Raw genomic sequence first — 23440 nt, 5'->3', positions numbered from 1 at the left:
GCCGTCACGCCAGGGTCTGTCCTCCCTGAGACCTCCTGACCCCAACCTTGAAGTCCCTACTGAAGCTTCATCTCCCTGTATCCCGGAGAAGCCCCAACGGGTAATGTGCGTGGGTAGTGCACCAGTTCTCCTGCCCGAAGAGACTTCTGCCCATCCAGACTCCACACAGGAAAACTTCCTGCACCCGGCATCAGATGCTTCACCCACTTTAACCGGTGTGCATGTCCAAGGATGCTCCAAAGCTGTGGTTACCTCAGAGTCTGTGCACCTCTACTACCTGGTGGAGGACCCCCTGTTGCCTCCTGAATCCTCCGGGATACCACTCGATGACAAATGGAGAGAGACTTCTCTACACCCGGTACTCGATACTTTGTCCGCTTCGTCCTGTGAGCCTGACAATGGGTACCCCAAAGTGGTAGTTACCCCCGAGTCTCTACACCCCTCCGACCAGGCGGAGGACCTCCAGTTGTCTCCTGAACCCTTCGGGGTGCTACCTGGTAGCGAAAGGACAGAGACTCTCCTATACTCTGTACCTGATACCTCGCTCGCTTCGTCCAGTGAGTCCAACCTAGTGTACTCCGAAGCAGAGGTTACTCCCGAGTCTCTACACCCCTCCGACCAGGCGGAGGACCTCCAGTTGTCTCCAGAACCCTTCTGGGTGCCACCTGGTGGTGAATGGACAGAGACTCTCCTATATCCTAGATCTGATACCTCGCTTGCTTCGTCCAGTGAGTCCGACCCAGTGTACTCTGAAGCAGAGGTTACCCGTGAGTCTCTACACCCCTCTGACCAGGCGGAGGACCGCCAGTTGTCTCCAGAACCCTTCGGGGTGCCACCTGGTGGTGAATGGACAGAGACTTTCCTATACTCGGTACCCGATACCTCGCCTGCTTCGTCCAGTGAGTCCGACCTAGTGTACTCTGAAGCAGATGTTTTCTCTGAGCCTCTGCACTCTTCTGACCCGGCGGAGGACCTCCAGTTGTTTCCTGAATCCTCCGGGGTACCACCAGATAACAAAGAGACAGTGACTTTTCCTCATTATGTACCTGATAACCCGTCTATTTCTTCCTGTGAGCTTGACAAGATGTACCTCGAAGCAGAGATTACCCCCAAGTCTCTGTCCCCCTCCAACCCGGTGAAGGACTTCCAGTTGTCTCCTGTACCCTCTGGGGTGCCACCTGAAAATATGTGGAGAGAGACTTCCTTGTGTGCTGTTCCTGGTACTCCACCCGTTTCGTCTGTTGCTGAGGATGGCTGGATAGGAGGTAGCATCCTAGCTAACCAGATGAGATCAGTTTTTCCTGTGGACAGTGGAAGTGATCTCCTTGAAGTGAACGACTGGTCCTCGAATTCCCTGCGGAAGATTCTGGCAGGCCTGAAGAAGAGGGGGCGTAAGGGGGGGGTACTGTAACATACCTGGCGGCGTCCTTGCATAGTGGTCCATCTCCCACTGTGCAAGAGCGCGCACTTGATCTCCTGTCCAGAATGTCTCTCTGGCTTCCCTCCATGCTGTCTGTTTGTGTCTGTTTCTGCTGCTTAAGGGCGGCGCCTGATCACTTCCTGCTTTTTGTACCTGCTGTGGGTCACACCTCTTGTGCGTCCTCAGCCTATTGCTGTCTGTCACCTGGTATATAGCTCAGCTGCGCCCATCTATCCCTGCCTGAGCATAGTGTTTCTTTCAGTGTGTGCTTGCACTCTGAAGGTGCCAGGTCCCGTTCTGTGTTCTCTTGTCTGCCTATCCTGGAGGCTGTATTTCCAGGCCTGTCTGAACACGCTCCTAGCCTGTTCCTCCTGCCTTCTAGGGGCCGATTACCTAGACCTGTTCCTGTATCTTGTCTGACCTGTCTGAACACGCTCCTAGCCTGTTCCTCCTGCCTTCTAGGGGCCGATTACCTAGACCTGTTCCTGTATCTTGTCTGACCTGTCTGAACACGCTCCTAGCCTGTTCCTCTCGCCTTCTAGGGGCTGATTACCTAGACCCGCTCCTGTATCTTGTCTGTCCTGTCTGAACACGCTCCTTGCCTGTTCGTCCTGCCTCTCTGGGGGCCGTATTCCCAGACCCGCTCCTGTATCCCGCTGCAGTGTCGGTCTCCTCCGTACACTCAGTTCCAGTCTGAACTCTCTCCTATCCTTTACCTGTTTTGCCTCTATGTCCGTTCCCTTCCTTTTTCTGCAGAGTCTGAACTCGTACCTAACTCCTGCTTGTTGTCTCTGTACTCCCGTTTGTGAGTTTGTGGTCCACTCGCTACTTCACTGCAAGTACCCTGTGGGTGTCTGGCTCTGCCTTTCCCTTCCTGTCTGTTCCGTGTGAACAGAGCCCTGTCCCCCCTACTCAGCCTAGCCTGCTCTGACTCCTTTGCTCACCGCTCCGGCGGTTCTAGCCTGCTCTGACTCCTTTGCTCACCGCTCCGGCGGTTCTAGCCTGCTCTGACTCCTTTGCTCACCGCTCCGGCGGTTCTAGTCTGCTCTGACTCCTTTGCTTACCGCTCCGGCGGTTCTAGCCTGCTCTTACTCCTTGCTCACTGCTCCGGCAGTCCTGTCCTGCCCTGCTTCTGCCCGCTGCTCCAGCAGTCCTGTCCTGCCCTGCTTCTGCCCGCTGCTCCGGCAGTCCTGTCCTGCCCTGCTTCTGCCCGCTGCTCCGGCAGTCCTGTCCTGCCCTGCTTCTGCCCGCTGCTCCGGCAGTCCTGTCCTGCCCTGCTTCTGCCCGCTGCTCCGGCAGTCCTGTCCTGCCCTGCTTCTGCCCGCTGCTCCGGCAGTCCTGTCCTGCTCTGTTCTTGCCCACCGCTTCGGGCGTTCCCTCTCTGCTGTGGTTGTCTACCGCATCTGTGGTTTTGTGACCCAGTCTGTACTGGGTCTTAACCTTTCTGTGCTCCAGCCCGTCCTTTCGGCCAGTACCTCCCTGCCTGCATACTCGCCTGTATCCACCCATCTGCATACCTGCCGTGTTTGCTTATATCCACCAGTCTGTGCCAGCCTAACCTGCCTGTTCCTGAGTCCCAGTGTGTACTGGGTCCTATCCCGCCTGTGTTCCTACCTGCTAGTGCCTCCCTGTCTGCACTCTAGCTGTGCTTGCCTGTACCCCTCTACCTGTATTGTTCCTGAGTCCCAGTGTGTACTGGGTCCTATCCCGCCTGTGTTCCTACCTGCTAGTGCCTCCCTGTCTGCACTCTAGCTGCGCTTGCCTTTACCCGCCTGCCTGCATACCAGTCGTGCCTGCCTATACCCTCCAGTCTGTGCGCCAGCCTAACCAGCCTGATCCAGTAATCCCTGTGTGGGTCAACCCCCGTGTCCGGAGTTTGACCTGGAGTAGCACCTGGTCCCTCTGCCCGGTTTCTCCCTGGTGCACTGGCGTCGTATGCCGTCGTGCCATCTTGGTCGGATCGGCCAGATACTTAGTCACGCCCCTCCAGGCACTCTCCGGTTCATGGTCCAGTGGAATCACTACAATCACACGCACACGCCGCTCAGCCCGGGCGTGTGCATAACAGCAGGTAGTGCGATAAGAGGAGTGCTCATGGACTTTTTTTTGTTTGGAATTTGCTTTCATTTTCATGCTTGTTTAGCAATAGCACCACTACCATCCTGATTGCTGAAAGAGGCTCATAGTGGGGAAATATACAGTGGTGGCCAAAAGTATTGGCATCCCTGCAATTCTTTCAGATAATGCTCAGATTCTTCCTGAAAATGATTGCAATCACAAATTCTTTGGTATTATTATCTTCATTTAATTTGTCTTCAATGAAAAAGCACAAAAAGAATTGTCCTAAAGCCAAATTGGATACAATTCCACACCAAACCTAAAAAAGGGGGTGGACAAAAGTATTGGCACTGTTTGAAAAATCATGTGATGCTTCTCTAATTCGTGTAATTAACAGCACCTGTAACTTACCTGTGGCACCTAACAGGTGTTGGCAATAACTAAATCACACTTGCAGCCAGTTAACATGGATTAAAGTTGACTCAACCTCTGTCCTGTGTCCTTGTGTGTACCACATTGAGCATGGAGAAAAGAAAGAAGACCAAAGAACTGTCTGAGGACTTGAGAAACCAAATTGTGAGGAAGCATGAGCAATCTCAAGGCTACAAGTCCATCTCCAAAGACCTGAATGTTCCTGTGTCTTCCGTGTGCAGTGTCATCAAGAAGTTTAAAGCCCATGGCACTGTGGCTAACCTCCCTACATGTGTACGGAAAAGAAAAATTGACAAGAGATTTCAACGCAAGATTGTGCGGATGGTGGATAAAGAACCTCGACTAACATCCAAACAAGTTCAAGCTGCCCTGCAGTCCGAGGGTACAACAGTGTCAACCTGTACTATCCGTCGGCGTCTGAATGAAAAGGGACTGTATGGTAGGATACCAAGGAAGACCCCACTTCTTACCCCGAGACATAAAAAAGCCAGGCCGGAGTTTGCCAAAACTTACCTGAGAAAGCCTAAAACATTTTGGAAGAATGTTCTCTGGTCAGATGAGACAAAAGTAGAGCTTTTTGGCAAAAAGCATCAACATAGACTGTACAGGAAAAAAAAAGAGGCATTCAAAGAAAAGAACACGGTCCCTACAGTCAAACATGGCGGAGGTTCCCTGATGTTTTGGGGTTGCTTTGCTGCCTCTGGCACTGGACTGCTTGACCGTGTGCATGGCATTATGAAGTCTGAAGACTACCAACAAATTTTGCAGCATAATGTAGGGCCCAGTGTGAGAAAGCTGGGTCTCCCTCAGAGGTCATGGGTCTTCCAGCAGGAGAATGACCCAAAACACACTTCCAAAAGCACTATAAAATGGTTTGAGAGAAAGCACTGGAGACTTCTAAGGTGGCCAGCAATGAGTCCAGCCCTGAATCCCATAGAACACCTGTGGAGAGATCTGAAAATGGCAGTTTGGAGAAGGCACCCTTCAAATATCAGGGACCTGGAGCAGTTTGCCAAAGAAGAATGGTCTACAATTCCAGCAGAGCATTGTAAGAAACTCATTGATGGTTACCGGAAGTGGATGTTCGCAGTTATTTTGGCTAAAGGTTGTGAAACCAAGTATTAGGCTGAGGGTGCCAATACTTTTGTCTGGCCCATTTTTGTAGTTTTGTGTGAAATGATCAATGATTTGATTTTTGCTTCATTCTCTTTTGTGTTTTTTCCTTGCAAGCAAATTAAATGAAGATAATAAGACCAAAGAATTTGTGATTGCAATCATTTTCAGGAAGAAACTGAGTATTATCTGACAGAATTGCAGGGGTGCCAATACTTTTGGCCACCACTGCACGTGGTATTTTGACTGATTGGTGCTGCAGTCCTTGTATGAATTTACATTTAATATGTGCAAACCAAAATGGAAAGTATGACGCATTTCTGTCCCGTGTGGACTTGCCATAAAAAGTAAGATTTCCATTTTTGAACACAATACCAATTTCGGCAAAGTTACGGACATTGAAGACGTTTCGGGCAGTTGAAGACTTGGGCAGAGAATTATCACACGCCAAAGTTCAGAACACACATTAGATAATAAAGTGCATAGCAAAATGGACATAATAAAAAGGGAATTAGTAGATAAGAGTCAAAGAATGTTTCACAGGAGACTTAGGCGCATATAGAGTGAACTTATGCATTTATAATTAAAAGGGGTGTCCAGTACTTTTAAAAATATGCTAATGTGTTTTAATGATAAATAGAAGCTTCTTTCTAATTACCTCCTGGTGCTGTTTCTGCCTGTGAGGGGCGCTATCTGTGGCTGCTCACAGGCAGCACGTGACCCTCCGCTGATGTCAAGTGAGGTGTGACTCAGCGCTGGGGTCCCCGCGGTGGCTGCTAGGTTGTTGGTGGGGTTACCCCGCACGTCACTCCCAGCATCCACCGCACACTTTCCCAGTGAATGGGGAGAGGCAGAGTGCGCGGTGGATGCCGGGTGTGACGTGCGGGGTAACCCCACCCACAACCCAGCAGCCACAGGTGGAACGCGGAAGCGGGACCCTCGGCTGCAGCCTGGACTTGTCGTGACCTCAGTGAATGTCAGAGCCAGCTGCAGCCGGGAGTCACGTGATGCCTATGAGCGGCCAGTGATAGAGCCACTCACAGGCAGAAACAGCACCAGGAGCTAATTAGAAAGAAGCTTCTATTTATCATTAAAACACATTGGCATATTTTTAAAAGTACTGGACAACCCCTTTAAGTCCCGCATTGAATACTGTATACAGATTTGGATGAATGTAAGAAAGACATAGGAAGTGGTCCACTTTTAAACCTTCATCAGCCCAAAGGTTTCATCTGTTTAAAAATACCAAAATCATAATGACTTACCCCCTGCCGCTCCAGCTTCACCTCTCTGCTTCCTCCTGCCAGTCTATGTTGACGTGGCTGCAGTGATGACATCACGTCTACAGCACATTAGCGTTGTAGCCAATCACTGGACTCAGTGGTCATGCTGAGGATGATGGCAGGGACTGCGGAGCCCAGTGATTGGCTAGAGTGATGACATGCTGTATACATCTTCTCATTGTTAGCCCTGTAGCCTTGAGAGGGATGCATCTTCTATACTTGTGAACACTTTGTTTCACCGTCAGCACTGAAAGACAACACGAGGCCATTAAGTCTTTGGAGTTTTCTAATCCAAAATCTGATGATAGTTAATTCTTCAAAATAATTTGTCTGGACGTCTTCCAAGGGAGACCTAAAATCCTATCATATTGTTATCCTTTTGTGATTAAAGGCGGTGTGAAGGCTTGTTCATTGAACTGCTTAGCTGAAGGGTTCAATTTCTACACTGAAAGAGCAGCAGCGGTAGTAGATGGAACTCCATGCAGAACCGAATTCTATGATGTGTGTGTTAACGGGGAATGCAAGGTATGTACTTTTTAATGGTAATGTTTTCAAGACCCGCCAATTATCGAATGTGTAAGGGAGTGTTCAGACTCTAACCCAGTGGCAGATGTTGGAATAAAAAAGCATTGGGCGTGTTGGACTTCAATATGCCCGACCCTTGTTCTCATAGGAAATAGGTTACTGATAAAGCTGTTAAGAAGTGACTACTCCCCTCTGCATGCTCAGAAGTACCATCAGGAAACAACATAAAGGGTATTTTGGCTTCAATAATAAAGCATATTCTTTGTATTATGAAAAGGTCTCTAAAATACTTTGTCTCTGAATTCTTAATGGTTTTTAAGATACCCACTTACTGTCATTCGATATGAATCTTCATTGTTTATTTCAAGAGAATGACATTTTGTCCTTGTCCTGGTCAGGTTTTGTTACAGAACAGAAGTCAAAGCCCTCTTATGTAACGAACTCTGTGACCATCACATGGCCAGTACTGATTTTCATGACATGGTAGTAAATTTCATATTGAGTGATAGCAAGCAAGATCTTCACAACTATGTATAATAGTAAAATGTAAACCTTGTAAGTGTAAAGTATAAAACTTTACAGTAAAAACTGGGATATCCCTAATTGTAGCTATGACTATGCAGCCCAAATAATGTAAACACATTGGTTGGTTCACAGGAATTAATTAAGGGAATCTGTTATGATGTTTTTGCTATCTAATTTGAGACCAGCATGATGTAGGTGCAGAGACCCTGATTCCAGAGATGTGTCACTTGCTAGTCTGCGTACTGCCATTTTGATAATATTACTGTTTTCTCTGCTGCAGAAGTAGCAGTTCTCTGACTGCTGAGCTCTGTATAACCCCGCCCACACCACTGATTGACAGCTTTCTGTGCACACTGTCCATTGGCAAACAGCTGCTAATCAGTGGTGGGAAGGAGGTTACACATCAGGAGACATCTAATCCTCTATTGTAGTAACAATCTCCAGCTGAAAAAACAATGATTTTGTTGAGACTAGAACAAGCAGCCCAGTAAGTGACACATCGCTAGAATCAGGCTTTCTGCCCGTACATCATGCCGTTCTCCGAATAACAGCAAAAACCTGCTGACAGATTCCCTTTAAGGCCACGGTATTTGGTCAGTATTCTCTCTCAGGAGTGGAAGCCAAAACCAGATGAGGAACAATCAGAGAAAAGGTATAATAGAAACAAGACACCAATTCTGCATTTATCACCCACTCCTGGTTTTGGCTCCCACTCCTGAGAAAAAATACTGACCAAATACTGATAGTGGGGCCGTGGCTAAATAGTGAGGATTTTTATTATTTAAAGAGAATATATTTCGGCTCACAGTCATTATGTTTCTTAAACTGTCACGCAAGGTGTGGGAAAGACTTAGTGCAACACAGAGGGAAGAGGGAAAGGGAGCCCAACACTAGGGAAAGGAGGGAGTGGAGATCTCCTAGTCTGGTCTAGTGTCACCCTGTCTCAACTATCGTCCCTATATTGCTTCTTCAGCAATCGTCGCACGCGTGCCTCGCCCTGACTTTTCCTGGCATATGGCTATGGCTAGGGAAGGGAGGAGATGAGCACTAGTAGATCTCCACTAAACTCTATAGACAACAAGGGTAGACAAACAGGGGGGGGATTGCTTAGCTTTAGACAACTCCAGCCAAATGCGCACATGGCCTCAAGCTCCAGAGAAGACGAAGTATTGCTCTTGCTAAAGCCTCACAAGTAGTAATGAATATCGCTGGCACCTCCCTCTCAGACACACCAGGTATTAATACACTCCGGCCAGGGAGCTAATTAGCCAGAGGGAGGTAGCCGCTGTGTCCTAGAGACAGCCAGCCTCTAAGAAGATGACTGTAATGCCAAACGTAGAGATCTCCTGCAACCAACTGCAGGGCGGCTGTCTGTCACCTTTGACACACCCGTGACATAAACCATCTACAGAAATGCTGATCCAAGACTTAATGATTGCCAGTATCAACATCTTTAAGGGTAATTTTCTACGCAAAGCCTACATTCACACATCTATGGTCAGTCTATTTTTATATCAGACAACACACAGGCCCAAAGAGTTTTATTGATTCCATAGATCCGTGTGTCTGAGCCATGGGAATCATAGAATATTCTATTCTCATTGGTGAGACTCTGGCCCACAAGGTGATTTTATATGCCCCGCAACACCAGAACCTTCACTCCTATGTGAGGCCATTATTCTGTATGGAGGATTATGTGGACCCCATTACTCTGCATGGAGGACTTTGTAGGGCCCATTATTCTGTGTGGAGGACTATGTGGGGCAAATTATTCTGTATGGATGACTATGTGGGGCCCATTATTCTGTGTGGAGGACTATGTGGGGCCCATTATTCTGTATGGAGGACTATGTGGGGTCCATTATTCTGTATGGAGGACTATGTGAGGCCTATTATTCTGCATGGAGGACTTTGTGGGGCCCATTATTCTGTATGGAGGACTTTATGGGGCCATTATACTGTATGGAGGACTATGTGGGGCCTATTATTCTGTATGGAGGACTATGTGGGGCCATTATTCTGTATGGAGGACTATGTGTGGTCTATTATTCTGTATGGAGGACTATGTGGGGACCATTATTCTGTATGGAGAACTATGTGGGGCCCGTTATTCTGTATTGAGGACTATGTGGGCACATTATTCTGTATGGAGGACTATGTGGGGCCCATGATACTGTATGGAGCACTATGTGGGGCCATTATTCTGTATTGAGGACTATGTGGGCACATTATTCTGTTTGGAGGACTATGTGGGGCCCATTATTCTGTATGGAGGACTATGTGGTGCCATTATTCTGTATGGAGGACTATGTGGGGCCTATTATACTGTATACTGGTTGGCCTGCGACTTTGTCCAAGATTTTCATTTTGGCCCTTTGTGTGTTTGAGTTTCACATTCCTGGTCTATGGGGGATCCGTAAAAAATGAATGACACTCAGAAGACATAATTTGTATGTCAGAGTTCCATCCTACAGTAGTTTCATCCGTTTTTCATTGATTCGTTGCTAAATGTTAAGGGATAAATAAAAGTTCATCCAGTCTACCTGCTTCAATTTTTGAAAACGGATGAGAAAAAAAACAGATGAACCTCAGAGGCCAAACGAATGCATGAAACGAACAGATGAAAAATGGTCGATTTCTCACAGGTGTAAAAATAGACACAGATGTCTGAATGTAGCCTTAAAGTTCATGAATATTGTAGTGTATAGAGTTAGGTAAATGAGTATAGCTCATTTTGGGTAGCATTCGCCATTTTTTTTTAATGCGCACCACTATTTTTTTATTCAACCAACTGGACCTGCTCTTCCCTAGATATCCTCCAGGGCATCAAATCTACATGTGATATTATCTCCATGCTGTATGAGAGGTGGGGTAAAAGGGTAAAGATTTACACCCTAGCTGTACCCATAGTGGGGTTTTTTCGTCCATCCTGCAGTGTTGGGACGGTTGTTCTACCCATAGACTTTGCTTTCTGTGTACGGTTGTGTGGTGGAACTTGTTTCCATTATTCCATCTTTATTTGGTTCAGTGTTTTTATGAGCAGTGGACTTTGGGTTCCTGGATGAATTGATGTCCTCGTCATTGGGGAAAGACAATTCATCCAGGGTTTTGATTACTGTGATTCATATAGAGAAGACAACCAAGGAGTCAGTCAAGGTTTCCAAAGGCCCAATCTACACAGAAGACAATCTGACCATAGCGAGCACCAGTCCATTGACTCTCGATAAACTTCTATTTATATCATGACTGTAGAAAATTAGATGCAAATTATACAGCCAAATATTATGTATATTCTGTATATGTATAATTAAAATAGATTTATTTGCTATTAGCATGTGGGCTGTGATCGGATTTTGGGATCTGATGCCAGAGAAGACAAATGTCGAGTGTGTGGTGGTGATGGAAATACGTGTGAGACTATTGAGGGTATCTTCAACCAGTCACTACATGAGACAGGTAAGAAATAAAACTGAAAGGACCGTATACAGCTGTATATAAATGTATACTCTTCAATAATAATTCAATAGGGACTGTGACAAGAATGTTTTCTATGTACTGCTTTGCCACACTAAAGACGAAGACGCAGATACATCTTCCATGCATTTACAGTACAGACCAAAAGTTTGGACACACCTTCTCATTTAAAGATTTTTCTGTATTTTCATGACTATGAAAATTGTACATTCACACTGAAGGCATCAACACTATGAATTAACACATGTGGAATTATATACTTAACAAAAAAGTGTGAAACAACTGAAAATATGTCTTATATTCTAGGTTCTTCAAAGTAGCCACCTTTTGCTTTGATGACTGCTTTGCACACTCTTGGCATTCTCTTGATGAGCTTCAAGAGGTAGTCACCGGAAATGGTCTTCCAACAATCTTCAAGGAGTTCTCAGAGATGCTTAGCACTTCTTGGCCCTTTTGCCTTCACTCTGCGGTCCAGCTCACCCCAAACCATCTCGATTGGGTTCAGGTCTGGTGACTGTGGAGGCCAGGTCATCTGGCGTAGCACCCCATCACTCTCCTTCTTGGTCAAATGGCCCTTACACAGCCTGGAGGTGTTTTTGGGGTCATTGTCCTGTTGAAAAATAAATGATGGTCCAACTAAACGCAAACTGGATGGAATAGCATGCCGCTGCAAGATGCAGTGGTAGCCATGCTGGTTCAGTATGCCTTCAATTTTGAATAAATCCCCAACAGTGTCACCAGCAAAGTACTCCCACACCATCCCAAACTTATCCTCAGAAGCAGAGTTGACTCTTGGTCTTCCTTTTCTGGGGCGGTCCTCATGTGAGCTAGTTTCTTTGTAGCGCTTGATGGTTTTTGCAACTGCACTTGGGGACACTTTCAAAGTTTTCCGAATTTTTCGGACTGACTGACCTTCATTTCTTAAAGTAATGATCGCCACTCGTTTTTCTTTACTTAGAATTTGTATTATGGCAAGAAAAAAGCAGCTAACAGTCTATTCAGTAGGACTATCAGCTGTGTATCCACCTGACTTCTGCACAACACAACTGATGGTCCCAACCCCATTTATAAGGCAAGAAATCCCACTTATTAAATCTGACAGGGCACACCTGTGAAGTGAAAACCATTTCCGGTGACTACCTCTTGAAGCTCATCAAGAGAATGCCAAGAGTGTGCAAAGCAGTCATCAAAGCAAAAGGTGGCTACTTTGAAGAACCTAGAATATAAGACATATTTTCAGTTGTTTCACACTTTTTTGTTAAGTATATAATTCCACATGTGTTAATTCATAGTTTTGATGCCTTCAGTGTGAATGTACAATTTTCAAAGTCATGAAAATACAGAAAAATCTTTAAATAAGAAGGTGTGTCCAAACTTTTGGTCTGTACTGTACATCATCACTAGATTGTAACATCTAGACACTGGGATGATTTACAAATACAGATGGCAAAGTACTTTTTCACCAGTTTTTAATTATTCATCTGTTCACCATTCTGCCCCCTCATTTAGCATAGGGTACATTGTCCCTTAGCATGATTGACACTGCCCAGAGAAAGCACTGCTTTGACTGAAATGCAAGGGCACACTGACACTCCTTGAGCCTAGCAGCGTGCACACAATGTTAGTCTCTTTACTCCCTCCTAACCTTAACACTGATGTGACGCGCCCCCTGGGCCGTGGAGTACCCGGAGCCGGGCCTGTAGATGCTGGGGGTTGTAGTCACCGTGGCGGTGACCTGGTCCGTGACCCAGGGCGGTCAATCCAAGGGTAGTCTATGTATAGGTGTTTAGGTTATATATAATGTCCGACTACGCCACCTGTGGAGTGCGGTTAATAGAGACCACCGCTGCGGAACAGTCCTCTGAAGCCGGTGGTATAGCAGCAAGGGTAGTATAACTCCCCACAGGAAGAGTGCAGCTTCAGGGCAGTGTGCGTGAATGATGGTGGTCGTGCAGGGCGTTCCAGTGCAGTGAGTGCTGGGCAGCAAGGAACACAGAGACAAGATAGTGCAGTCCCAGGGTCTTTACTCACAGTTGTTGCAGTTCAAGTTACAGACGTCCAAGCAACTTCCCACGTCGTGCTGCACGTACTCAGTGAGGGGCTCAGTCCACCCTCAGGTATCTCTGGAGTATTTAGCAGGACCCCCTTCTGTGTGTCTTCTCTCTGGCCTGCTCCCTGCACCTCACACCCAGTGGCACTTCTATCCGGTACCCTCGGGCCTTGGCGGGCGACATGTGTTCCGTCCCCTGGGTCCTATGTGGCTACCTTCTTAGTGGGACTGGTGTGGACTTCAGCTTCCAGCACATGAAATACTGCAGCCTCCGGTTTCTAGTTGAGCCTTAGTAGTTTTCTCCACTAGTTGAGTGACCGGTTCCCCTTATCTGGCCTGACCCCTCTACCTCCTGGTAGCAGCGGGCGTACGGGTGGCTTGCTGCATAGCCCGTACCCCTAGGGTCCCTTCACTCCTCATTCCTAGAGCCGTCCAGCTCCCTTCTCCTCTCAGACTTGGGCCTCAGTGCTAGGCCCGCCTCCGGAGCAGAGCTCATACAGAGCCTCTGCTCCTGTCACTTCTCCTCCTCTGACTGACTTTAGTCTCTGACCTAAGATGGTTTCCTATTTATACTGCTTCCTTTCAAGTGCTCCCAGGTTCTACTTCCTCCACCCCATCCACTACATGGTTCCCCCTCTCTAGGTGGTTCCCCCCACTCCAGCCAGGGATCAGGTACTGTGCTCTCCCGTAGGAGCAATCTCGCCCTGTCCCCCGGAAATGTGGTGTAGTGAATGCAGGTGTTATGGTCCTGATCTGTACTCCTTCCTTACCTGAGGGTGAGATACCACACCTCTGGGTGAGATGCAGTACCTCTGTGGCGACTGAACCCTCAGGGGTGCCACACCCCCCCCCTGGTAAAACACAGCACGTCCGCGGGCTGGAACAGAGTAAAAGACAGGGTAAATTAGAGACTTGAACATTTTTTAGAATGCATTCACATATATAAAACATTTTTCTTTATAAACATTCTTCATATTCAGCATTTGTCATATCAAAACATTTTTCTTGGCAACACATTTTTCATATAAAACTTTTGTCAACTGGTCACAGTGCACTTTGCAACCATGTGATGAAAGCCGGCCGGTGGGTGCAGCTCTCTGGCGCCCCCTTACCTCTCAGGTCAGTCAAGGTACTGCACCTAGAGAAGGTAGTGCCAGGTAGCTGCAACCAGCGCAGGGAACACGGTAGAGTGTTATCCCTTCAACGTCACTAACCCGTAACGTCACTACACAGCACAACTCGCTAGCGCCCTCTTAGCCTCAGGTCAGTCAAGGAACTGCACCTAGGATAAGCGGTCGCCAGGGAGACTGTCCTGTAACCTACTGGGTATCGGGGCCCTCTGTAGTGAGGGCGGTATATATATCTTCCTTGGCCGCGCCAGGAATATATATATCTGAACCTCCGACCGTCACTACCAGCCTTCCCCAATCCCCAGTTGGTATGCTGCCACCAGTCCCTATTTTAGATATACGCCCAGTCCGTGAATGGGCCTATATCGGGTCAGGAACCAACCCTGGGTAGCATTTTTGGCTTGAGCCGAGCTCACACGGACGTGCGTTCGTTATGCAGAATAAAAGGCAGGCCCACAATTACTTGAGGTAATTGATTACAATAATACACTAGATACACGATATACAACTAAATATACACAGGTATAAGGTCAGGCTAAACTATACAACAATGGAATACAACACACAGAATCACCACAGCATATCAGTTACCGGTTTCTTGATTTTCTTGTGACGCAGGGAGAGGATTCTGCGGTCGCAGGCACGGTTCTTTGTTACAGGCTGAGGCCTACCACCGCATGGTCAGACTGCTCCTCCCCTTGGTGGCCTCAGCTGGTGCTCAGATGTTCAGCACACCACTCTTAGGTCAAGACTGACTTATCTCTTGTCTGTCCTGCTATCTTACCTGCCCCGTTCCGCCCACTGCTGGTGAGGTCAGCTGGCTCAGTCTCCACCTTCAGGTCTAACTTCGATCAGAAGCCCAAATTCTACGGAACCCAATAACTTCTTCTGGGATGGTCTCATGATACCCCTAGGGGTTCCCATGGATTCGGGCCGCCGTAACCGACCTTTTGATATCAATTATGATACCATACGGTCCTCAGGAATGGCTCAGCGCTATATCTTGGCTTCCAGAGCACGTACAAACGTCTACCGCGGAGGCTTGTGTGCGCAATGGCTCCGGGACGCCGTGATATTTTTTTATTGGCCCATCCCACGCAACATGCGTGTACTATTCATGTTTCTATATCTTATGCCTCCATGCTTGTGACAGACAAAGAAACTAGTCCTATGGGACAAATGGTCAGTTACAGATGGACGAAGCACCCCCCCCTGCTGGCTGTGTTTCCTCTCGAAGTCTTTGAAGCTCCTAGCATTCAAGTGTTAAGTAGGCCCTGGGGCTTCTTATCTCACAGGAGCCTGGATAGGGGAAACTATCTAGTTGACGTTTTAACAGAAGGTCCCAAGGGTGGGGGCTGCTGAAGTGTGGCCATCCCTGGATATGATTTATCATTACCAAGATGGCGGCTACGGGTTCATCACACCTCCCCCTATACGAGGGCGCGAGGGGGTAGCACATTCCTGTGTTCCCCCGTGCGTCCTTCTGCACCCTCCCCTTGCCGGGATAACCCGTCAGCGTTACCGTGGTCACGGCCTCTTCTGTGGCGAATGGAGAAGTGGTACTGCTGGAGAGCGAGGCTCCAGCGTAACAACCTGCCATTCGACCCAGAGACCGTGTGTAACCAGCTGAGGGGGTTGTGGTCCGTCTCCACGGTGAAATGGCTCCCGTACAAGTAGGGCTGCAGACGCTGCAGGGCCCATACAATTGCCAGGCATTCTTTTTCCACCGTGGAGTAAGCCACCTCCCGGGGCAGTAGCTTCCTGCTCAGGTACAAGACCTGTTGTGTTGACCTGACTTAGCACAGCACCGAGGCCAAAGTCACTGGCGTCAGTCTGTACCACAAACGGCCGGTCGAAGTCGGCAGCTTGCAGTACAGGGGAGCTACTTAGGGCGGCCTTGAGTGCCCCGAAAGCTGTCTCGCAGGCGACTGTCCAGTCGACTGCGACGGGCAGCTTCTTCTTGGTGAGGTCCGTCAGGGGCTTGGCCAGGGTGCTATAGTGTGGGACGAACCTCCTATAGTACCCGGCGGTCCCCAAGAAGGACATCACCTGCTTTTTGGTCCTAGGAGTGGGCCAGGATGCGATGGCATCCACTTTCCCAGGTTCTGGCTTCAGAACCCCCCCGCCTACCCGGTGACCCAGGTAGAGGACCTCACTCATGCCCAGCTGGCACTTTTCCGGCTTGATGGTCAAGCCTGCCCGGTGGATCCGACCGAGCACCTGCCGCAGGTGCTCTAGGTGATCCTCCCAAGTGGGACTGAAGACTGCAATATCGTCCAAGTACGCAGCCGCGTACCCTTCAAGTCCCTCAAGCAGCGTATTGACCATCCGCTGAAAAGTGGCAGGGGCATTCTTCATGCCGAATGGCATCACTGTGGACTCGTACAGTCCAAAAGGGGTGATAAAGGCAGAGCGTTCCCTTGCCGCGGGGGTCAGAGGAATCTGCCAGTACCCCCGGCTCAGATCCATGATGGTCAGGTACTTAGCCCCGGCCATCCGATCGAGCAGGTCATCGATGCGTGGTATGGGGAACGCATCGGTGGCCGTTACAGCGTTGAGCCCCCGGTAGTCCACGCAGAACCGTGTAGTTCGGTCCTTTTTTGGAACGAGGACTACAGGCGAGGCCCACGCGCTGCTGGATGCCTGGATCACCCCCAGCTTCAGCATCTCGTCTATCTCTTGGCGCATGTTTCCCTGCACCTCGAAAGAGACCCGATATGCTGAACGCCGGATCGGCGGGTGATCGCCAGTGTCCACGTCGTGGACAGCCATCTCAGTCCTTCCGGGCAGGCTGCTGAACAGCCCCCGGAAGGGGTGCAGGGTGGTCCCCAGCTGGGACCGTTGGTCCTCCGTGAGCTGGTGGCCAACCCCCACATCCTCGATGGACCCACCCGCCTTGGCTTAGGTGAGCAGATCCAGGAGGGTTTCTACCTCTCCTTCCTCGGGAAGGTTGCACACTGGGTGGGCAGTCGCTTCCCGCTCATGATGAGCCTTCATCATGTTCACGTGGAAGGCCTTCCTCCTTCTACGGGCGTGATCCAGGGTGACCAGATAGGTGACGGCGTTGAGTTTCTGGTGCACGAAGTAGGGACCTTCCCAGGCTGCCTGAAGCTTGTTCTGTGGTACGGGGACCAGTACCCACACCTTTTGACCCACCTGGTAGGTCCTCTCACAAGCATTCTGGTCGTACCACCGCTTCTGGTCGGCCTGGGCCATATTGTCCTGCACCAGCTTTGCCAAGGCCATCATCCTGTCCCGGTGGCGCACGACATACTCGATGACCGACACCTCGGGGGTGGCCAAATCCCCTTCCCATGCTTCCTTCACCAGAGCCAGGGGGCCCCGTACCCGTCGCCCGTACAGGAGCTCAAAGGGGGAGAACCCCGTTGAGGCCTGCGGAACCTCCCGGTAAGCAAATAGGAGGTGTGGGAGGTAACGCTCCCAGTCTCTCCCGTGGGAGTCGACCAACATCTTAAGCATCTGCTTTAAGGTGCCATTGAACCGCTCACACAGGCCATTAGTCTATGGGTGATACGGGCTGGCCACCAGATGTTGCACCTGCATTTGCTTACAGAGGGACTCCATCAGCCGCGACATGAACTGGGTCCCTTGGTCAGTGAGCATTTCCTGGGGGAAACCCACTCTGGAGAAGATCTCCAGTAAGGCGGTAGCCACCTTGTCGGCCCGAATGGACGACAAAGCTACCGCTTCTGGGTACCGGGTGGCATAGTCCACTACCGTGAGTATGAAGCATTTCCCGGAGTGGCTGGGAGTGGACAGAGGTCCAATAAGATCCACAGCGACCCTCGAGAAAGGCTCTTCGATGATTGGCAGAGTTACCAGTGGGGCTTTGGGGAGCGGCCCCGCCTTCCACACCCTCTGACAGGTGTCACACGAACGGCAGTAGGCACCCACCGCGGCTCCCATCCCAGGCCAGTAGAAATGCTGAGCTATCCTGGCCTTGGTTTTAGCGATCCCTAGGTGTCCGGCCATCGGAATCTCGTGTGCGATCCGCAACAATTCCGCCCTGAACGGATAGGGTACCACTAACTGTCGGTCCCTGGGCCACGCCTCCGGTGAACCCTGCTGGACCGTTACCCGGTACAGCCGTCCCTGGTCCCAGACCACACGCTCGCAGTCTGACTCCATGGGAGGCTGTGCCGCCTGTTCCTTGAGAGCTTTCAGGCTGTCGTCTGCTTCCAACGCAGCCTGAAATTCCTGACTTGATGTGGCCAGAATCGACGAAACTGCCACATCCTCCGTCAGCCCCTCCGGGCATGTCACCTGGCCGCTGTCTGACCCGGCAGACACTTGGTCAGAAGTGGGGAAGCCGTCGGACCTCTGCAAGGCTCCTTGGGCTCCGGCGCTCCCACTCCTGGTGACAGTGGCTATGACCGCTGTGACCGTGGGTAGTGCCCGCTTCCCCTCTGTTTCTGACCAAGCCGCCCGATCAGGCAGGCTTCCTAGGCCTTTGGACATCTCGGATGTGGGGAACTCCTGCCCTGGGGTCTTACCTGGCGGCTCCTCTCTTGGGACACCCCCACCCCCCATGGCCTGTTCCTCCCCCTGCAGTGGGCCTATACTCAGCAGCCTGGATACCCCTGGGAGCCCTACACTGCCGGTAGCTGCCCCCCTCTCCATCCCTGAGCTTCCCTCTACAGAATCCTGCCCGCCCCCTCCCTCACCGGAGGACAAGAGGTCACGGCACGCCGGCTGAGCACCTCTGCGGGCATCCCCACACTCCCCACCTGCTTTCACTAACCCTGTTTGTGTTGTGTCTGTGCAGGTGTTACCCTCAGGTTTCACTCCCTCCTCCTCAGCAGGACGCACACTACATACAACATGGTTGGCATTAGCAGCAGACAAATCAATACACTCTTGGGGGGCCGAACTTGGGGGTTCAGAGGGTACATACTGCGATACTAGACGCCACAAGTCGGTCCCTAATAAAACATTTGCGGGAATATTTGGCGTTACTCCCACCTCCCGCATCCCCCTCCCGGCACCCCAGTCCGAATACATCATGGCAACGGGAAGTGCCGGCTCCACGCCTCCAACCCCGGAGACGGAAAGAGTCTTTCCTGGTACCAAGTCCTGGGGGGACACCACCTCAGGCCGTACCAGTGTTCGTTCAGCGCCAGTGTCCCGCAGTCCCATGACCGCAGAACGGCCTATGGTGACGGGTTGGATGTTGTCCAGGGACCTACCACCACCCCCTCCCACACACAAAACATTGGGCGCTCTCTGGGACTGGGATGGGGTCTTTTGGCGCTGGGGACACTCAGCCCTAAAGTGTCCTGGTTTGTTGCATAGATGACAACGTCTTACGTCTGGTCCTTGCCTGGAGAGGGCAACAGGGGGATACACCCCTTGTGTTCTAGGGGCGGGGAAACAGGGGCATGATTGGGCTTACCCCCTCTCCAGGTGCTGCTGGCAGACTTCTTCAGCTCAGGCGCCCTGTTATTGGCATACTCGTCTGCCAGGGCGGCTGTAGCAGAAGCCCCTGTTGGTTTTCGGTCACGGAGGAACTGTCGGAGGTCCTCTGGGCAGTTCCACAAGAACTGCTCCGTGACGAACAGTTCCTGGACCTCCTGGCGGATAGTAAGCGCTAGACCCGAGGTCCAGTGCTCTGCGGCTCTCAACAGCGCCCGCATATGATCGGTCCAGGTGTCCTTGGGGCCACGCAGCAGGCTCCGGAACTTCTGGCGGTACGACTCGGGAGTGAGGTTGTACTGCCGGATCAGGGCCCGCTTGATGCAGTCGTAGTTCTGTACCTCCCCGGCAGGTAAGTCCCCCAAGGCATCCAGGGACTTACCCCTCAAACGGGGGGTCAGGTATCTGGCCCACTGATCCCGGGCCAGATGGTGCTGAAGACAGGTCCGTTCAAATGCCACCAGAAAGGAGTCCAGGTCCCCATCCTTCTCCAGTAGAGGGAAGTCCTCAGCTCGGACTTTGGACGACTTGGTCTCTTGATGGGTTGGTTGCTCTAGCGGAAGCCCCCGCTGGGCCAGGTCCAGTCGGTGCTGGTGCTCCGCAGCTCGCTCTGCACGCTCCGCAGCCTCCCGGCGCTCTGCAGCTTCACGCTCCGCAGCCTGCTCCGCAGCCCGCTCCGCAGCCCGCTCTGCACGCTCCTCCTCCGCTGCCTTCTCTGATGCTGCCAGGAGGGTTTTGTAGACGGCATTGCCATGAGACTGGAGACTTGCCATAGCCGCTTGTAAAAGGGCTTGTGATCTGGACAGGCTGGGCTGGGTAGGTGGTGGGCAGCCCACTGCGGGACCGTATACTGGGGACTGGCTCCCTGAGGTGCCCGGGCTGGACTCCTCCTCGCCATGAGTAACAATGTCCTCCCCTCCTGCCACACGGACCGTAGCATTAGCCTCCTGCAGGGTCTTGCTCCTGGTGCCGTCTGCCATCTTGGTAACCGACACCGCTGCAACCCTGAGTTTGCACACACCTTGTTATACTTTTAGCCTGACCGTCTAACGTTGGGCTGACCTTAAGACTCCAGCAGTGGAAGTTACCACTGGCAGTCTTTAGTGCCTGGGAGTAGGGGTCCCACAACACTATTATTCTGCAATCCCACCGCTCTGCCACCAATGTGATGAAAGCCGGCCGGTGGGTGCAGCTCTCTGGCGCCCCCTTACCTCTTAGGTCAGTCAAGGTACTGCACCTAGAGAAGGTAGTGCCAGGTAGCTGCAACCAGCGCAGGGAACACGGTAGAGTGTTATCCCTTCAACGTCACTAACCCGTAACGTCACTACACAGCACAACTCGCTAGCGCCCTCTTAGCCTCAGGTCAGTCAAGGAACTGCACCTAGGATAAGCGGTCGCCAGGGAGACTGTCCTGTAACCTACTGGGTATCGGGGCCCTCTGTAGTGAGGGCGGTATATATATCTTCCTTGGCCGCGCCAGGAATATATATATCTGAACCTCCGACCGTCACTACCAGCCTTCCCCAATCCCCAGTTGGTATGCTGCCACCAGTCCCTATTTTAGATATACGCCCAGTCCGTGAATGGGCCTATACCGGGTCAGGAACCAACCCTGGGTAGCGTTTTTGGCTTGAGCCGAGCTCACACGGACGTGCATTCGTTATGCAGAATAAAAGGCAGGCCCACAATTACTTGAGGTAATTGATTATAATAATACACTAGATACACGATATACAACTAAATATACACAGGTATAAGGTCAGGCTAAACTATACAACAATGGAATACAACACACAGAATCACCACAGCATATCAGTTACCGGTTTCTTGATTTTCTTGTGACGCAGGGAGAGGATTCTGCGGTCGCAGGCACGGTTCTTTGTTACAGGCTGAGGCCTACCACCGCATGGTCAGACTGCTTCTCCCCTTGGTGGCCTCAGCTGGTGCTCAGATGTTCAGCACACCACTCTTGGGTCAAGACTGACTTATCTCTTGTCTGTCCTGCTATCTTACCTGCCCCGTCCCGCCCACTGCTGGTGAGGTCAGCTGGCTCAGTCTCCACCCTCAGGTCTAACTTCGATCAGAAGCCCAAATTCTACGGAACCCAATAACTTCTTCTGGGATGGTCTCATGATACCCCAGGGGTTCCCATGGATTCGGGCCGCCGTAACCGACCTTTTGATATCAATTATGATACCATACGGTCCTCAGGAATGGCTCAGCGCTATATCTTGGCTTCCAGAGCACGTACAAACGTCTACCGCGGAGGCTTGTGTGCGCAATGGCTCCGGGACGCCGTGATATTTTTTTATTGGCCCATCCCACGCAACATGCGTGTACTATTCATGTTTCTATATCTTATGCCTCCATGCTTGTGACAGACAAAGAAACTAGTCCTATGGGACAAATGGTCAGTTACAGATGGACGAAGCACCCTCCCCTGCTGGCTGTGTTTCCTCTCGAAGTCTTTGAAGCTCCTAGCATTCAAGTGTTAAGTAGGCCCTGGGGCTTCTTATCTCACAGGAGCCTGGATGGGGGAAACTATCTAGTTGACGTTTTAACAGAAGGTCCCAAGGGTGGGGGCTGCTGAAGTGTGGCCATCCCTGGATATGATTTATCATTACCAAGATGGCGGCTACGGGTTCATCACAAACCAGGTGTCCATCTTTCTATAAAGTGCAAACTTGCAAACACGAACATGAGGGACCCATCCCAAACCCTCAACGAACGCCCTGGGGTGGCTGCAGGGCATAGACGATCCAGGTGTTGGACCACGTCTTCGGCCACCTTCAACGGGTTTTTGTTCTGAGGTCACTCGTTGTAGTTCTTATAAAACCAATAGGGGGCACTTTAAGAAGTGGCAAACTATTTACAATATCAGTTCTCAGGAAGATCACTGTCCTCTTTCCTAATGTCCATTCACACCCTTTTCAGGTAACTAATGCACACATGTACAACTTTTGATTGTACCCTTCCAGGCAACTGGGTAAACATAAACTCGCAGTGTCTCTGCATACCCTGACGGGTAACTTATTTACATTAGCAGCTCTGTTCCACTTACTATACTTCAGTAAGGGTACTCCCTCCGGAGAGGCTCTGGCCCACCGCAGGCTGACCCAGCCGGGTCTTCAGCACTGTAGGATGTTGTCTCCACCCGGTGGACGTTCAGGGCGTACCAGCCCATGGCACCTCGGTGCCTGGTGTAGGACACGGTGTCCCGTGGATACAGGTCCCGATCCGGGTGTCCTTCCTGTAAGCGGGACTCCACATCTCTCCTGTTCACGAAGAGATCTGTGTCGGACAGTGGGTCCCGGATGAACCCCCATCCTACGTCCAGATTAAATTTGACTACGGTCCCGGTGACTCTGGGACCACGAACTGCTTGCTTGTCTTTGCGGGCCCGGGCCTTCTCCTCCATATTACTGGCCTCTAACTTCTCCCACCGCACACGCCGCAAGCTGCGCTCTTTTTCGAATTGGGCCAGCTGCTGGTGGCAGAACTCTTTGTGGCGGGCCGCGGCTGCCTTTGTCTCCTGGGAGAATCCCATCAGGTCCTCCCCAGAGTAATCCCACTCAAACTGGGCCTCGTCTTCCGGCAACCGGGAGACGGCGGCGGGCTGCGGAGCGGGTAGGAGCGAGGGCTGCTGGTCTTCTACTTCCGCGGACCAGTCCCATTGGTGACGCCGGTACACCCATGCGGGTGTTGGAGGGGGCGGTTCTTGGAGAGGGCCTAGGAGCGGGCCGGCGCCGCGGGTGCCCGGAGGTGACGGTTCTGGGGCCTGGGATGCGCTCGCAGGTACCTGGCTGCTCCGGCGTGAGTAGGGTGGGCCGGCAGCGGTTGGAGGGCCTGGTTCAGGCATTAGGAGTGGAGCGGCTCTAGCGGCGCCAGGAGTTAGCGGTTCCACCAGGGGGCTCAGGAGCCGGTCGGCGCTTGCAGCGCCCAGGACAGGGAGACTCCTCCTACCTGCTCCTGCGGTCGCTCCCACGTCACACGCTGC

At 51.1% G+C, this 23440-nt stretch overlaps 1 protein-coding gene across 2 annotated transcripts in view; it reads left to right on the top strand.

Moving 5' to 3' along the window:
• The window catches only part of ADAMTS10 (ADAM metallopeptidase with thrombospondin type 1 motif 10), a 337007-nt gene that overhangs the window by 246610 nt on the left and 66957 nt on the right, over positions 1 to 23440 (top strand). For both annotated transcript variants that reach the window (XM_073686287.1, XM_073686289.1), the window contains 2 exons: positions 6698 to 6831; positions 10689 to 10812. In XM_073686287.1, coding sequence (XP_073542388.1) covers positions 6698 to 6831; positions 10689 to 10812 — 258 coding nt within the window. The remainder of the gene's footprint in view (positions 1 to 6697; positions 6832 to 10688; positions 10813 to 23440) is intronic.

This window comes from Phyllobates terribilis, unplaced genomic scaffold (assembly GCF_046119375.1).
Source record: "Phyllobates terribilis strain yellow unplaced genomic scaffold, ASM4611937v1 Scaffold_1__5_contigs__length_1240528914, whole genome shotgun sequence".
In the NCBI taxonomy this organism is placed as follows: Eukaryota; Metazoa; Chordata; class Amphibia; order Anura; family Dendrobatidae; genus Phyllobates; species Phyllobates terribilis.
Note: the sequence above shows the minus strand (reverse complement) of the source record. Positions and strands in the feature narration are given on the sequence as shown.